At 42.5% G+C, this 14,410-nt stretch overlaps 2 protein-coding genes across 3 annotated transcripts; both read right to left on the bottom strand.

Annotated features, from left to right (window-relative positions):
* Window positions 1-692: 692 nt before the first annotated feature.
* On the bottom strand, window positions 693-7,715 carry LOC112878883 (ABC transporter A family member 7-like). The gene is made up of 18 exons (XM_025943129.1): window positions 7,669-7,715; window positions 7,126-7,546; window positions 6,958-7,037; window positions 6,714-6,855; window positions 6,385-6,513; window positions 6,199-6,299; window positions 5,884-6,042; window positions 4,887-5,049; window positions 4,489-4,614; window positions 4,316-4,399; window positions 3,916-4,244; window positions 3,228-3,428; window positions 2,761-2,870; window positions 2,529-2,613; window positions 1,922-2,050; window positions 1,680-1,785; window positions 1,468-1,556; window positions 693-1,382 (listed from the first exon to the last, which is right to left on the bottom strand). The coding sequence occupies exons 2-18, from the start codon at window positions 7,469-7,471 to the stop codon at window positions 1,089-1,091; spliced, it is 2,673 nt and encodes an 890-aa protein (XP_025798914.1). The 5' UTR covers window positions 7,472-7,546; window positions 7,669-7,715; the 3' UTR covers window positions 693-1,088.
* Window positions 7,716-8,303: 588 nt separating this feature from the next.
* On the bottom strand, window positions 8,304-14,376 carry LOC112878869 (ABC transporter A family member 8-like). 2 transcript variants are annotated; one of them, XM_025943110.1, is made up of 18 exons: window positions 14,245-14,376; window positions 13,644-14,007; window positions 13,444-13,535; window positions 13,236-13,338; window positions 12,851-12,970; window positions 12,593-12,762; window positions 12,162-12,320; window positions 11,852-12,014; window positions 11,500-11,625; window positions 11,330-11,413; window positions 10,857-11,224; window positions 10,257-10,460; window positions 9,933-10,042; window positions 9,744-9,828; window positions 9,221-9,349; window positions 9,020-9,125; window positions 8,777-8,865; window positions 8,304-8,687 (listed from the first exon to the last, which is right to left on the bottom strand). In XM_025943110.1, exons 1-18 carry the CDS (start codon window positions 14,302-14,304, stop codon window positions 8,391-8,393), a joined length of 2,829 nt encoding a protein of 942 aa, XP_025798895.1. In that variant the 5' UTR covers window positions 14,305-14,376; the 3' UTR covers window positions 8,304-8,390. The 2 variants fall into 2 exon arrangements, with proteins under 2 accessions (XP_025798895.1, XP_025798896.1); XM_025943111.1 differs by having other exon boundaries at window positions 8,546-8,687; window positions 8,991-9,125.
* Window positions 14,377-14,410: the final 34 nt, after the last annotated feature.

Genomic DNA, 14,410 nt, shown 5'->3' with positions numbered 1-14,410 from the left:
ACAAGTATGAACGGCTGAAATTCGTCAAGGGTGTAACTTCATACGAAATGAACTGGGTTTGATCACAGCTTTGAAAATATATGCATATAACTAAATATAAGTGCACTCACTAAGTCACTAGTATATGAGCATACGGAAATGGCGGCGGAGTCGAAGTGTCACAACCACACGACGCGTGGTAAGGCTAGCACAAGACGAAATCTAGATCAGTTCAGTCAAGTGAGTTTTGAGTTAAATGTCATTCATGTACCATTCGGCTTATATCACGGATTACAGTCAATGATGATGCAGGTGGTACATTGATACGGGGACGTCTATTCATCGCACGTGCGACTAGCCGCTGTATCATTGCACATGTCCGCTGGAGATAACAATATTCCAGAATAAAATAAAATATTCCAGAATAAGATAAAAATATTTTGGAACATTATTATCTCCAACCTTTTATTTTGTTCTAAAATATTTTATTTTATTCTGGAACATTGTTATCTACATATGTGATGATACGGTGGCTAGTCGCACGTGCTATGAATAGACATCCTACACTGATACTTTGATACTGCAAGTGGAAATGTAGTCACTTCATTTCCATCCTATTTACTTTGCTTAAAAATTTGATTGGTAGTTCTGTTAAATGATTTTTGAGTCGATCTAGTGATGACCTCGAGAAAGCAAAAGTCGCATCGTCCCAATTTACATGAGATCAAAACAAACTAAGAAATCAGGGATACTGCATTCCAAAGCTGCTTAGCTATAGATGGAAGGAGGAACAATCTTCGGTTGGGTTGTTGAAGCGTGTCGGCCATTGCTGCACGCTTGCCGATCCTGTGCCAGGCCACTGTCATCGCTGTATGCTGCTTGCGTCGTTGTCGGATGGGCCACAGTGCTGTGCGTGCGCGATACAGCTGAAGAACCGACGTTTAAGGATGCGGTGCCCAGACCGTCAGTCTAACAATATTCCTCACAAAAACAAAATACACGTTCATTTTTTTAGAAAAAAAGGCATGTTCCTTAGCAGGCGAGTGTGTGCAGGAGGAGTCGCCCCCTACCAGATACGTTGAGAAAAGCAAAGGAATGTCCAAGAGTGTCTAATCAGGGCATTTCTCACTCTCCTTGGCAACTTTGATGAAGACATCTTCCAGGGTCGTATCAACCAGGCCCCAGGCAGCGACGTTCAGCGAGCCCTTTGCCTGCTCCATGGCCCGGAAGACTTCAGAGATCTTCACACCCTGCTTCGGCATCTCGAACTTCTGCGTCCCCGCGATGTGGTACGTCCTCTTCGCGGTAGGGGAGATAGAGCGGACTAGCTGCTCCACCGCCTCATCCTCACCGGCCGCGGCTGTTACCGTGAACACGAATGTGCCTCCATACTTGGCTTTCAGCTGGGAGAAACATTTTGGGGGGTGGTTAGCACCGTTGGTCAGTGCTCCTTTCTGAAAACTGATTCTGACAGAGATACAAGTTTACCTCCTTGGAGGGTCCAGTGCACCGGAGACGACCATATGCCGATATTCCTATCCGGTCGCAAAGAGCTTCAGCCTCTTCCATTGAATGGGCTGAAAGTTGAAGGAAAAAAGTTTCATGATTTCAAATCCAGTCATGGTAGCAAATGAAAAATGTTGTCATCAGCAGGGATGAAAGTGGGTTAGTGTCTGAAAATATAGGCGTGGAAATCTTACTCGTGAGAATTATGGCTCTGTTCTTTTTGGCGAACCTCACAGCATTCCACAAGGCATTCCTTGATGCTGGATCCAATCCTGAACTTGGTTCATCCAGGTAAACAACCTGCAGAATATGCTCCAAATACACAATCTTCAGTTGGGCAAAATACCTACTTTTCTATCGTTCTTTTTTGAGACAATATTTTTTCTATCTAGAAAAACTGTTTCATCGATCATGGACAACTATATAGTACAAATACCTTAGGGTCACCGATTAAAGATATAGCAACGCTAAGACGACGTTTCATCCCACCACTGTATTGTGACACAAAAGTATCAGCAACACCACCCTCAAATATCCGTAATACTTTCAGAGACTGTTCTGCAGCCTGGCGAAAGAAATAGAAAGCCCTTAGAAAAACATGGACTACATTTTTAAATGACACAGCAGTGCTCCTGCTAGCTTTTCAAAAAAAAAGAATAAAAAACAGGGACTAATAAACGTGCTAGCAGTAACACCTTAATATATGAGAACTTCCTCTTAGAAAAACAGAGAGCAGCTCGAAATTCTATTTGTAAACTACAGTCAGCTTTTGTACCAACTGTAATTTAGCTATATTATATGGTGACACAGATTTACCACAGACGTTTTCAGAAACCTCTATCATAGAGCTACTGCAGATGATTTCTAAACTGTCAATGATAAGGTAAATCGATCGACCCAATAATATGTAAATGGCATACACACATCTTCTAAGTAGATAATGCATAGAAATGTTTAGATGGCGCTTCAGCTTGGAAATGGAAGTCGGACGTAAACAATGCCAAAACAAAATATAGTAGCGAGGAACCTGTTGCTAGATGTACCTCAACTAATGCTGCACCATTCAATCTCTTAAGCCTGCCGTAAAACATCAAATGCTCTCGGCCAGTCAGTGTTTCCCACAGCAAGCTGCATGGAAAATATAAAAAGTAGTAGTGATCACCACAAATATTCAAATTAGACTGTACTACAATAATATAGTACGGAATCCTGCAAAGAGGTTTATCTCGTATTGAAATAAGAAGGAGAATATTATGAGTGAAAATCTGCAATTACTCAAACTGTGGACAAACACCTATTCTTGTATAAATTTCACTCATGTCCGTCCGTATATCCAGTCCATCAATATAAGCCGTGCCAGATGTAGGTTTAGTAAATCCAGTCAGCTGAGGATAAGAGAATTTGGTAATGTGAAGTAGCAATCAAAAAATCAATATTATTTGCACCTGAACAAAAGCAAGAAAGCTTTGTTCAAAAAATTGTTGCTGCGCATCATGGGTTGTACTTCTATTTCTACATGAGTGTCTTAAATTGATGCCTTTTGACCCCCTTATTTAGACAAATGTATGCCTACATACTTAGAGTTGGTCATATTTCTTGAAAAGAAATATTTGATTGATTTTCGTTTCGATCACCAAGAAGTTAAAAGTACTACTGTAGAGACCAAACATAACGCTAACATCCTACCTCTCAAGGACTATAAAAAGGTCAAGAAATTTACTATACAAAATATGCTTACATACCATGCTAATGAGAGAGGTTTTTCCAGCACCATTTGCACCAAGAAGTCCAAAACATTGTCCTCGTTGGATGGCAAGTGAGAAGCCTTTGACAGCAACTTTCTCTGCATTTCCATCTTTCGGAGGGTACACTTTCCTAATGTTGTCAACTATGATGGAATAACTACTATCTGGTTGTTGCAAGAATCTATCAACTATCTCTCTCTGAAAAGAAGAAAGAGGGGAAACTACATTATTTTCAACATATCACGGTCATGCAGGTGCAATTTCGAAAAAATACCATTGCCTTTATTTGAATAATATCACATTATGTATTGTATCCAGTTGGGATGGGAGTAAAATGTTAAAAGATCATGTTAAGCATAACATAAAAATACAATTGTTACTGTGTCGGATTACCATATGGAATTTGACCCTTCTAGCACTTGCTTGCACCTTTATTGAAAGATTGTATTTCTTTCTATAGAAGGGATTAATTGACCCCTAACGAGCTAATAAACTGAGATTGATCTACTCTTTAGCAGTCCATATCTAGAAGACTAGACAGAGTAACTTCCTAATATAGTACCTAACTGACTTAGGGGCACACAACTGCATATTATGGATGGGTGTGAACACTGTCTGCGCAACCCCCTTCTGCCCTATTGCTCACAGGACATAACATATACATATATAAAGATTTAAGTTGCACCTCTCTCATAATATCAGTCCTGTCTATTTCAATTGAAGCTTCACATTCTTGATGCTGTGTAGATGGCTTCTGAAGAGCCTGACGGCTTCTCATTCCATTTTGGAGGCAACCAAATTCGTCCAAGTATAATGTGAAGAAAAGGAATGTGGCCCACTCAAGTACCATTATGATTAGCAAGAATAAAATTCCATTCTCCAGATTACTCAGATCTCTCATTTGTACACCCGAAAAGTCCGAATAAAATCCCGTTGCTAGGGGTGGAGAGAGCTCATAGATTATGCGGTACAAAGAAAATGGCGGGAAGAACTCCATCAGCGTGATCAAGCTTCCTGAAGGACAGGACAACATAATGAATAGGAAGTTTCTGAAACTTAGTAGCCAAAGAAGGTTGGGCACAGACTTGAGACAGAGGTATCTTCAACAAAAGGCCTGAACAAATATTCTCCTATAAAGCCAGATCCAATTACGTAGAGATATCCTGTCACTGCACCAAGCAGTTCCATGTAATGAGAGTAGATACTTTGTTGCAACCATCTGAATAAAAAAAATATGAAAATTCAAGTAGAAGCATACCAGTAGCAGTTGTGACAGTAGTAAAGTATGATGTCATAAAGAAAGCAGATGAAATTTGCAAATTCATGTAAGTGAAATAGATTATGAACTGTAACACGTAGCTATTTGATGCAAATAACTTTATACCTGGAAATAGAAAGACAAGTAAATTAATTTCTGAAGTGAAGTAATTCCGCCCAAGATTAAAAGAGCATATACAGAAGAACCCTGATATGTGCTTTGGAAGATATTCTGAGTAAATTTTTTAAATTCACAAAGAAGATATTATTAACGTGAGAAATGAAAGCACACTTAAATTAGTTCAGTTTTTCTTTTTGGAATTTGTGCAATCATTAGCTTAGGGAACAAAACAAACTTAATGGAGCTTTTCCATACAAGTCCCAAAGGTATCGTCTTACCTACAACGGAGCCAAATGTAACCAATAAGAGCATATAAATTAGTGATATGAGAAGAAAATAGCAGTATGATATAATCCAGTATGCTATATCCCCTAAGCCATGCATCTTCATCATAGCCCTTAGCTTCTGTTGCTTCTCATAGACTAAACTGCTCAGGATGACCTGCAATTGCAATATATTATTGTTAGAGTATATTGATTATTGTCTGTTTTCCTCTTTTATGTTTCCCTATTGTATAAAGGGTTTTTTTCTGCATATTAACCACACATGCAACATATGTTTTTGTCCTAGAGTCCTCATAGGACAAGAAGATACATTCATAACATAACACTATATTAATATACTAGAGTTCGGTCTTCTCTCCGTTCTTTCCACTAAGGCCTCCTTTGCAAGCAAGGGATGGGGAACCTAGGGAAGGAAACTCCCAGAATGTACTTACTAGCACACAACCATCCCTGCCACTTAGGTAATTTGCTCTTCGTTCTTAGTTCATCATTGGGGCTCATCGCCAAACTATCTTCATCCAAATGCTTTGTTTTGTCGTCACCACCATCGATCTTCTCTGTCCTGGAAGATGATCCTTTGGTTTTCCACCAAATTATTCTTTTTTTAGAAAAGGGAAAGTTTCACCAAGTTGTTCCTACCTCGATCTCTTCTGGACCAGCTATATGCTCGGTCGAATCCCCAAGTTTTCTCTGCTGTTTCCTGGCCTCTTTGTCTTGTAGCCTATCACTAGTTCTCCAATTTGGGAGTCTGCCACCATCAATTAATTTCTCCAAGGTGCCATGCCGCCAGAGCTTGGGCCGAGCCCTCCGACAATGATGACGATCGTACAAAAATATTTAATAAGATGTATCACTTCTATTACGTTGTTTTTCCATGTAAAAATAATACTTTAAGATTGACAGATTCTCCAGGTTAAGTAATTAATTTCAATATTGGAAAAGAAAATAGTTCCAAAATAGTGCTTCTAATCTTTGGTAAAACAGGTCTTACCGGGAAAAGAAGCATTACAATCCATACAAAAATCAGCTTGCCCACTAGGAAAGATATATCAGGAGGCTTTAGAGGGTGACCATCTCTAGGCATATCTTTAACAAACCCAAACCGCAGCTTAGTATTATTACCCCTCAATTGAAGGTATGCGTTTGAGGCCTGCAAAATAGCTATAAACTCTATAAAACCACAGTTTGTAAAACAAGAAGGAAATGTATAAACTGAAGTTTGGACTTTATTCGAGAGCTTGGCTTCTTATGACACACATGAGATATGAGCTGGATGTTCTCTTCCAAGTTGAGAAAAAGATGTTACCAGATTCATTAACCGCGCAACCCGAAGCATGTTTTGTTTATCAGGATTGTATTGGACAATAAAGTTAAACTTCTTGAGGTCTGAGTTTGTGAGATCATATGCTGTAGGAAGAAGAATACAGGTTACTTAGCCGATTAGAGATATATCAATTATGGGGACAAAAAGGAACCAATTGGATAGTAAAACCTGAAACAACGGCGTTATTATTCTCCATCCTTTCCTGGGTCTTGTCTTCGTTGTAGCCTTTATACAATTCATTGTTCATGAGTTCCGAACTCTCACACCACTCAAAGAATCCTTGAGTGCATCTTGCATCTGTTCAGATGTTTCAGTTAGCAATAGCTGTTAGGATTCATCTAGTAATGGCACCAGGTCTTGTCAAAGTCTAGTCAGTATCTTATTAGTAACCAATATGAACATTTATATTTAGCGAACGAAAAAAAAATCAATGGTGCCATATATTTAAGAACAGAGGTAGTATTTGCTTTCTCTGTACATGTAGATAAATACCTCACCTTTGATGGACTTTTCTGGGCCGTACTGGACTTGAAAAGAAAGTGTAGAATTGGGAGTGCATTTGCTCTGAAGAAAATAAAGCGCCCCCATACCGAATGCGGAGTCATAGTTGCGAGAGCCAAGCCCATTTGCATCTGTTGCCTGCATGCAAAAGTGTTCAGACTTGCTCAGCCGACGAGATCCACACGATCACACAAGCAATGATCACATTCCCATGTAGGGATCCCGTCCAATGCGACCAACCAGAGCAAAATCAGCCAGGCCGGAGATGTCAGCCGTCAGGTTCGCCGACGCGTGTGGCGGGAACATGTTGCCCGTGAGACCTGCAAGAGCATCATCAGGTTTAGGGGTGCCACTATTTTGCAACGAATCGAACAAAAGGAATCCACCATGATCTGCATGAACATATACTTTCTGCAAATGATTTGTTGCCGCCGGTGACGAGAAACTTGGCCGGCGCCGCGCACGACTCGGGGCTTCTGCACTTGGGCGGTTTCGTCAGGGACTCGAGGAGCTCCTCGGGCGACTCTTCTTTATTAGCGGCGTCGGGCGCCGGCGGCACCCTGTCCTCCCCGGTTACGTCCTCGTCCCCCCCGGGGAGCAGCAGCGCGACGGGCCACCGCGGGGCCGCCGGCAGCGGGCACTCCATCGCGCACGACAGGCCCCCGACGGCGTCCTCACGGAGGCGCACGCCGGCGCAGGCCTTGCAGTCGGCCTCGTCGTCGCCGCCCGCCGTGAAGAAGCTGTCGATGGTCATCTGCGTGGCCCCGAGCAGCCCGCACACGATCAGCGGGAACAGCACGATGCAACAGTTCGTCTTGTACGCGCGCTTCTGCAGATTGTTGGCGGGCAGGTATTAGGTAACGGATCCATGGGAAATTCAACCGGGAACGGGAATGGCGGAGGGACCAGCAGGTAGGTTGACCGATCGGTGTGAGACCGCAGGGTAGCTACCTGGATGGCGAGGTTCTTCCTGAAGAGCGCGTCGGCCTGGGCATGGAAGTCCGCCGCCCCCGTCATCTTGCGTTGATCGGAGACAGACCGAGGCAGGGCGAGGGATGAGCCAGGAGTCCAGGACGCAGGAGAGGCTATTGCGGCAATTGGAAAGACGGTCCAGGGCGCTAACGATGCAGCAGCAGCGCTTGGGCACGTGGAAAGACGGTCCTGCCCTCGGAGTTCAGCATGGCCTCGAGAAGGGCAGCCTTCTGAGCAGGGACAAATCACAACGTCGTCGATCAACGCCGGATTCATAGAGTTCCATTGGTTCTGAAGGGTCGGGCGTGTTTGCCGGGGGTTCTGCATCTACATGATCGGGTTCTCGCAAAGCTCAGGGCGCTGAAAATTTGTGTGCCATTGTTCTTCGTCGCTTCAGCTGCAGGCTGCAGCACGTAGCCGGTCGGCGCGGCTCGCGGCGGCGACACCGGGCGTGGAGCACGCGCCAGACACTCCGTCCTGTTCGCTACGCGCACACGCTGAACCATTTCCGCCCCACCGCTTATTACCTCTCCTTTGGCAAATGCCACATTCATCGCCGCAACTGCACCAATCCACGAGTAGCAACCTCCACTGCCATAGTGACAGATACATTTCAATCTGCATCTCCCTGGTGAATTATTACCCTGGCTTCAGAAAGTTCAGACCCAGCATTTGCCCCTGGGAGCAGTCAGGTACTCGGGTCAGGTCACAGTGGACATGTCACTGTCCTTGGCAACTCTGACGAAGACGTCCTCCAGCGTCGTATCAGCCAGGCCCCAGGCGAGGATGCTCAGCCTGCTCTTCGCGTCCTCCATGGCCCGGAACACTTCAGAGATCTTCAACCCCTCCTTCGGCACCTCGAACTTCTGCGTCCCGGAGACGCGGTACGCCCTGTTCGCCGCGGGCGAGATGGACCGAGCCAGCCTCTCGACCTCCTCCTCTTCGCCCGCCGGAGTTGTTACTGTGAGCACACATGAGCCTCCATACCTGTCTTTCAGCTGAAAATAGGGAATACGACGATCATGTCAGGATTTGAAATCAACACGGTCCTGTCTGAAAACATGGCTAAAGGCATGTGTAAGTGTACTTCTTTGGAGCTCCCAATGCACTGCAAGCTACCATTGGCGATTATTCCTATCCGGTCGCATAAAACTTCAGCCTCTTCCATTGAATGCGCTGAAAATAGATTCAAGTATAACGTTTGATCATGTGATGTGAACTGGATCCAAATCCTTAGGATTTAGTTCGAAACTGAACAAAACCATTAAGATTCTTGAAGCAATCCCTTAATCCAAAAATACCCCTTTAGAGATGAAGAGAAGAACTGTACTGGTGAGAATTATTGTCCGTTTCTGTTTGGCGGACTTCACAGCTTTCCATAGGTCTTTCCTAGATGCTGGATCCAAGCCAGAGCTTGGTTCATCCATATAAACAACCTGCAAAATGTTGCAGGTATATGTTTTACACATGCGCAAATATTGGATTTTTTTCATAATTCTAAATCATGATCTCAGTTAATAAATAAAAATACCTTAGGGTCGCCAATTAGAGAGATAGCAACACTGAGTCGACGTTTCATGCCCCCACTGTATTTTCCTACAAGCTTATCAGCCACACCACCAGCAAACAAACGCACGCTTCTCAAAGACTGTTCAATAGCCTGCAAACAACAAAGTGGTTTCTATTAGTCCCTTGTACAGGTTTTGCAACCAGATAAATTTTGTGCTGATAAAGTATTTAACGACTGCCTGTAATCATGACTACATCAGCAATTCAGCACACTAAAATGACTCAGATATCTTGATCTCATAATCTACTCCTGATAGATACTGACTATTAGATTCGCGAAGAGATGATGGCGCCCTTGGATCTTGCATAGGATATTTCTATGTCTATAGTGATCGGATCAGGACAGCTCAGTTAGATATGCAGTGGCGCCCTAGCTGTACATGGAATTGACTGGACGAAGTCAAGTAGTTAACAAGGATGGAATGGAATTCCTCATATTCATACAAGGAAATGTCAAAATAAACATGCACCAGTTCACAAATCACCTCAGCTAATGCTGTGCCCTTTAATTTCTTAAGCCTGCCATAGAACATCAGATGCTCTCGACCAGTGAGGGATTCCCATAGCAAGCTGCATGAGGTGATCCGAGAAGGAGGAAAGGTATCACAATTTTGCAACTATATAAACTAACCTGGAAAACTAGTTCAGAAAATATCTGAGATAGAATAGTTTACTCCTCCTGTGGACAAACACCAATTGCTGTATAAATTCTGTCCATCTCCAAGCGTATGTCCATCCCTTCAATGTATGCAGTGCCAGACGTAGGTTTACTAAATCCAGTCAGCTGTTGAAAGGTTAAGAGTCTTTAAAACTTAATAATATTGTATAAATGATGGATAACCTACATGTACAACAGCTAATAGCAGAAAGTTCTGGAATTCAGTTGAATTATTACAGCAACACACAAACATGTTTTCTCATATAAATGATGGTCGCCTTGTGGAAACTTGCTTTATATAACATAACGTTATTAAATCTTGGCATATATTTAAACTTACCATGTTAATAAGAGTGGTCTTGCCAGCACCGTTTGGACCAAGAACACCGAGACACTGCCCACGTGACATGGAAAGTGATATCCCTCTAACTGCAATTTTATCTGCATTTCCATCTTGTCCACGGTACACTTTCTTGAGGTTATCACATATGACTGAATAACCACTACTTGATGATTCTTGTAAGAGTTGTTCAACTACCTCTCGCTGGAAAGAAAGGCGAAAAGGTTAAATTGATATGTTCTCAGAAAGGAGATAAGAGAGGCTTCACTTCACAAGGTGATTTTGTATAGATGACTAAATAGGATTTATATATCATATATTTTAAGTGGGCAGTCTATTCTTCTAACAAAATTAAAGCAATGCTATTGCGGTACTTTCCAGAAAAGATATATATTTTAAGCTCCAGCATTTCCAATATTTAAGTGAATTCTAGTTGCTTCTGCTTCATAAGGTGACTTGTGATAACCTCTAATAGGACAATATTAACTCCGAAGGGAAATTTTCTATTCATGATAATTTTTTAGGCTGCGGTTTAGTGACTGCTGATATCTCAACAAACTCTTGAAGTTGAAACTGAGTGGAGTGTACAGCAGAGCACACCTCTTTAACAACATCTGTTCTCTCCATTTCAACGGAAGCTCTGTACTCCTGAAGCTGTGCATTCTGCTGATGAGCAGCTTGAAAACGATTCCCATCTATGCGGGTGCGCACAAGTACTGCTACTTTTCTCATTACAGTTTTTAAGGAACCAAAGCGATCCAAATAGAATGCAGATAAAAGGAATAGAAACCATTCGAGTATCATTATGGTTAGCACACCAGCCAATCCATTTTTGGGATCGCCCATATCTATCCAATGAATCCCGGAGGAGGTCGTATATCTCCCGACCAGTACAGATTGTGAGAATTCATAGACAATTCGGTACAATGAAAATGCAGGTAAAAGTTCCATAAGTGTGATCCAGCTTCCTTGTAATGAAAAAAAAAACAGATCGCACACAACTTATTGGGAAAGGGAAATAAACCTTTGATTTCATTGAGATATAGGTAATGAACTAGTACAGTAGTACTTACTTGAGAGGAAAACATCTTCAACATATGATCTGAACAAAAAATCTGCTACAAGGCCAGACACAATTATGTACAAATATCCTGTCACTGCATCAAGAGATGCCAATAATCAGTGTAGATACTCCACGTTTTCTAATAAAGTGGACATACTGCACACTTTTATGGACACATACCAGTAGCTGTCCTCACACTAGAGAAGTATCTTGCCATAAGAAATGCAAATGAAATTTGCAAGTTCATATAAGCAAAATAAAATATAAACTGTACGCCATAGCTATTCTGGCGGAAGAAACTTAAACCTGAAAAGAGAGGTTGGATTACGATTAGGTTGTTTCCAATTTGTAGTAGTGACATGAGACTTCTTTCAATTTCAAATAAAAATATAAAATAAAACATCAACTAATTGTGATAACCAGTCAATAACTAACTAAAACTGGTGCAGTGTCAATGTTTACATGATCATCAACCTTAATTCCACTTTAATGATTATATGTGCATTCTAGTATTAAGAGTAACTTATCATACCAAGGACAGAACCAAATAGCATGAAGGACAGCACATAAAGCAGCGACAGTAGTAGAAAATAGCAATAGGATATAGTCCAATAAGGCAAATCTCCAATGCCATGCATCTTCATCATTATCCTTAGCTTATTTTTCCTCTCGTACACGATGTTGGTCAAAATTACCTGCAGAGCCAACTCAGTGCTTCATGAGCTATGAAAAATATTTATAACTACTACGATTTTTTGCCTCTAGAAGTGACAAGAAACATATCAGACTATTCAAATGAAACAGAGATATACAAACAAAAATACACAAAAATTATTTCATACCGGAAAAAGAAGCTCCATAGTCCATACAAATGGCAGCTGTCCTACTAATGAAGAGATATCAAACTGGCCTTCGTGTGTAGCTGCTCTAGGCATTTCTTTGACAAAATCAAATGACATCTTGAGACCATTTCCTCTTAAGTGAAGGTATGCATTTGAGGCCTGTAAAATTTGAAACTCTATGAAGTGCAAAATAATGGTGAAACCCAGTTCTCATGAGTTGTTTAAGTAAAATAATGATGAAAGGGCACCACAAATAATTTGATTTAAAAAAGAGCCTGCATAGAAAAAGTATTGATGAAGAATAAAGAATGACATGTGAGCGAGAATGAACAAATTTGTAGAGGACTAAAAGACACAGATAAAAGAAAGTGAAGGGTTTTCCAAAGAGAGAGAATTTATTATATTTCTCTCAGCTGAGAAGAGCAATATACCATATTAACTAATCGTGGAACTTGAATCGAATGAGGTCTTTGCACAGTTCCTCCTTGATTAAGGACAGGGACAGTGTATTCTACGTCGTAAAAGACATCATAGCTGTTTGATGAGTTATATGAGATGATTAAATTGAAGTTTCCCTGGTCAGAACTTAAGAAGTCATATGCTGCACGTAGATGGACCACTATTAGATGTTAATGAACAGTATGTTAGCATAAATGATGAAAAGCATAAAGTTGGGGAAAAAATATGACCTGCAGCAATTTCGTCGGTCTTATTCTTATTATTCCCTTGGTAATAACCTCTATACAGTTCATCGCTAATGAGCCACGAACTGTCACGCCAGAGCATTGATCCTTCTGTGCATAGTACACCTATTCCAGGATTTGGTAGGCACTAGAAATAAGTGAAATGTAGTAGCATTGAAAAATATGAAGACAGGAAAATTTCTTGTGATTTTATTTATCATTTTGTTATGTACTTAAAAGTCCACACTAATCCGAAATATCTATGCTAGAATCAACAATAGCTGATCCACTGTCACTGCAACGTGCAACCTTTAACCTTTTCCGTAGTTGAAACTAGTATGTTTGTCGTCAGTGAGCAATGCAGAATTTGACCTTGCACCGAGAGAACTACCTCGACTCATGATTTCACTGCCAATTTGCATTGGATAAGAAAGCGTCAGGTTCGGGATGCACTTGTTCTGAAGAAAGTTTTGCGCATAAAATCCATCAGATGCCTGCAAAATTTCAAACATCACATAATGCTAGAACAACAAGGATCGCATTAATTGAGAACCCAAAGTCCAAAGATTTGAACAGAGAACCCAGAGATCAAGACCTACCAGAACAAAATCAGATAACTCGGAAACATCGGCCGGCGCTGACAGGTTGACCGAAGCATTGTGAACAGGGAAGAACATGTAATCCATGACACCTTCAAGGTAAAAAAAAACAAGAAAAAGGTTAGCATTTCAGAAACCAGTCACAGGCAAACTAGCACTACAGAACTTTGTGGCTGGACTGGAAGGAACAGCACACTTACTCGCCACAAACGACTGGTTGCCGCCGGTGACAAGGAACGTAGCCGCGCACGACCCTCCGGCTCTGCACGACGCGTCCGGGAGGTCGGTGAACGGGAAGAGCCCGTCGGCGACCGCCCGGTACTCGGGCGGCGGGATCCGCAGGAGGGGGGGCCATCTTGGCGCGCGGGGCAACGGGCACTCGTCCGGGCAGCTCAGGCCCCCCACCGCGTCCTCGTCGACGGTGACGTTGCTGCACCCGCAGTCGAAGCGGGTGGGGTCCTTCGGCGGCGTCGCGCGGTTGATGGCGATCTGCAGGCCGCCGATGACGGAGCAGAGGAGCAACGGGAACAGGACCAGGCAGCAGTTGGTCTTGCAGGCGCGCCGCTGCGGCGGATTGGGAGGTCACAACAGTCAGAATCAAGCGTCGAGATGATGAGTGATCTTGGATAAACCGATTTTGAAAATAAATAGCGTCAGGATCAGGAACTTCCATCTATGGCGAGAGAAAAATTGAATCTTCATGCACCCTCCAAATTGAAACCAAGGCTCGGCCAAGTTTAAAGCTCAGGTATGAAAGAATTTCGAAAAATAAACCGGAGATGAAGATGAAGGCGCGTTCACCTGGATCACAAGGTTTTTCCTGAAGAGAGCGTTGGTTTGCTCAAGACGGCTGTCGCCCATCGCGCTTGGAGGGAGAAGCCGAGGAGACGCTGCACTCCGGTGAGGAAACAGGCTCCGAGCTTGGCGGGTAATGCTAGATTGCTAGCAGTTTTAGCATCCACCAGAC

The sequence above is a fragment of the Panicum hallii genome, chromosome 1 (assembly GCF_002211085.1).
Source record: "Panicum hallii strain FIL2 chromosome 1, PHallii_v3.1, whole genome shotgun sequence".
NCBI classification, from domain to species: domain Eukaryota; kingdom Viridiplantae; phylum Streptophyta; class Magnoliopsida; order Poales; family Poaceae; genus Panicum; species Panicum hallii.
This window is presented reverse-complemented; position numbering and strand designations above follow the sequence as displayed.

What these genes read in the sequence shown, in the direction of transcription:
- LOC112878883 (XM_025943129.1), bottom strand. Translation starts at nt 7,471, where the DNA reads ATGACCATCGACAGCTTCTTCACGGCGGGCGGCGACGACGAGGCCGAC. An exon ending in TTGCGCGGTTAATGAATCTG is followed by an intron (nt 6,043 to 6,198) that starts GTAACATCTTTT and finishes GCTATTTTGCAG; the next exon opens with GCCTCAAACGCATACCTTCA. An exon ending in GGACTGATATTATGAGAGAG is followed by an intron (nt 3,429 to 3,915) that starts GTGCAACTTAAA and finishes TCTTCTTTTCAG; the next exon opens with AGAGAGATAGTTGATAGATT.
- LOC112878869 (XM_025943110.1), bottom strand. Translation starts at nt 14,304, where the DNA reads ATGGGCGACAGCCGTCTTGAGCAAACCAACGCTCTCTTCAGGAAAAAC. An exon ending in GGAAAAACCTTGTGATCCAG is followed by an intron (nt 14,008 to 14,244) that starts GTGAACGCGCCT and finishes AATCCGCCGCAG; the next exon opens with CGGCGCGCCTGCAAGACCAA. An exon ending in GGTGTTTGTCCACAGGAGGA is followed by an intron (nt 9,829 to 9,932) that starts GTAAACTATTCT and finishes CACCTCATGCAG; the next exon opens with CTTGCTATGGGAATCCCTCA.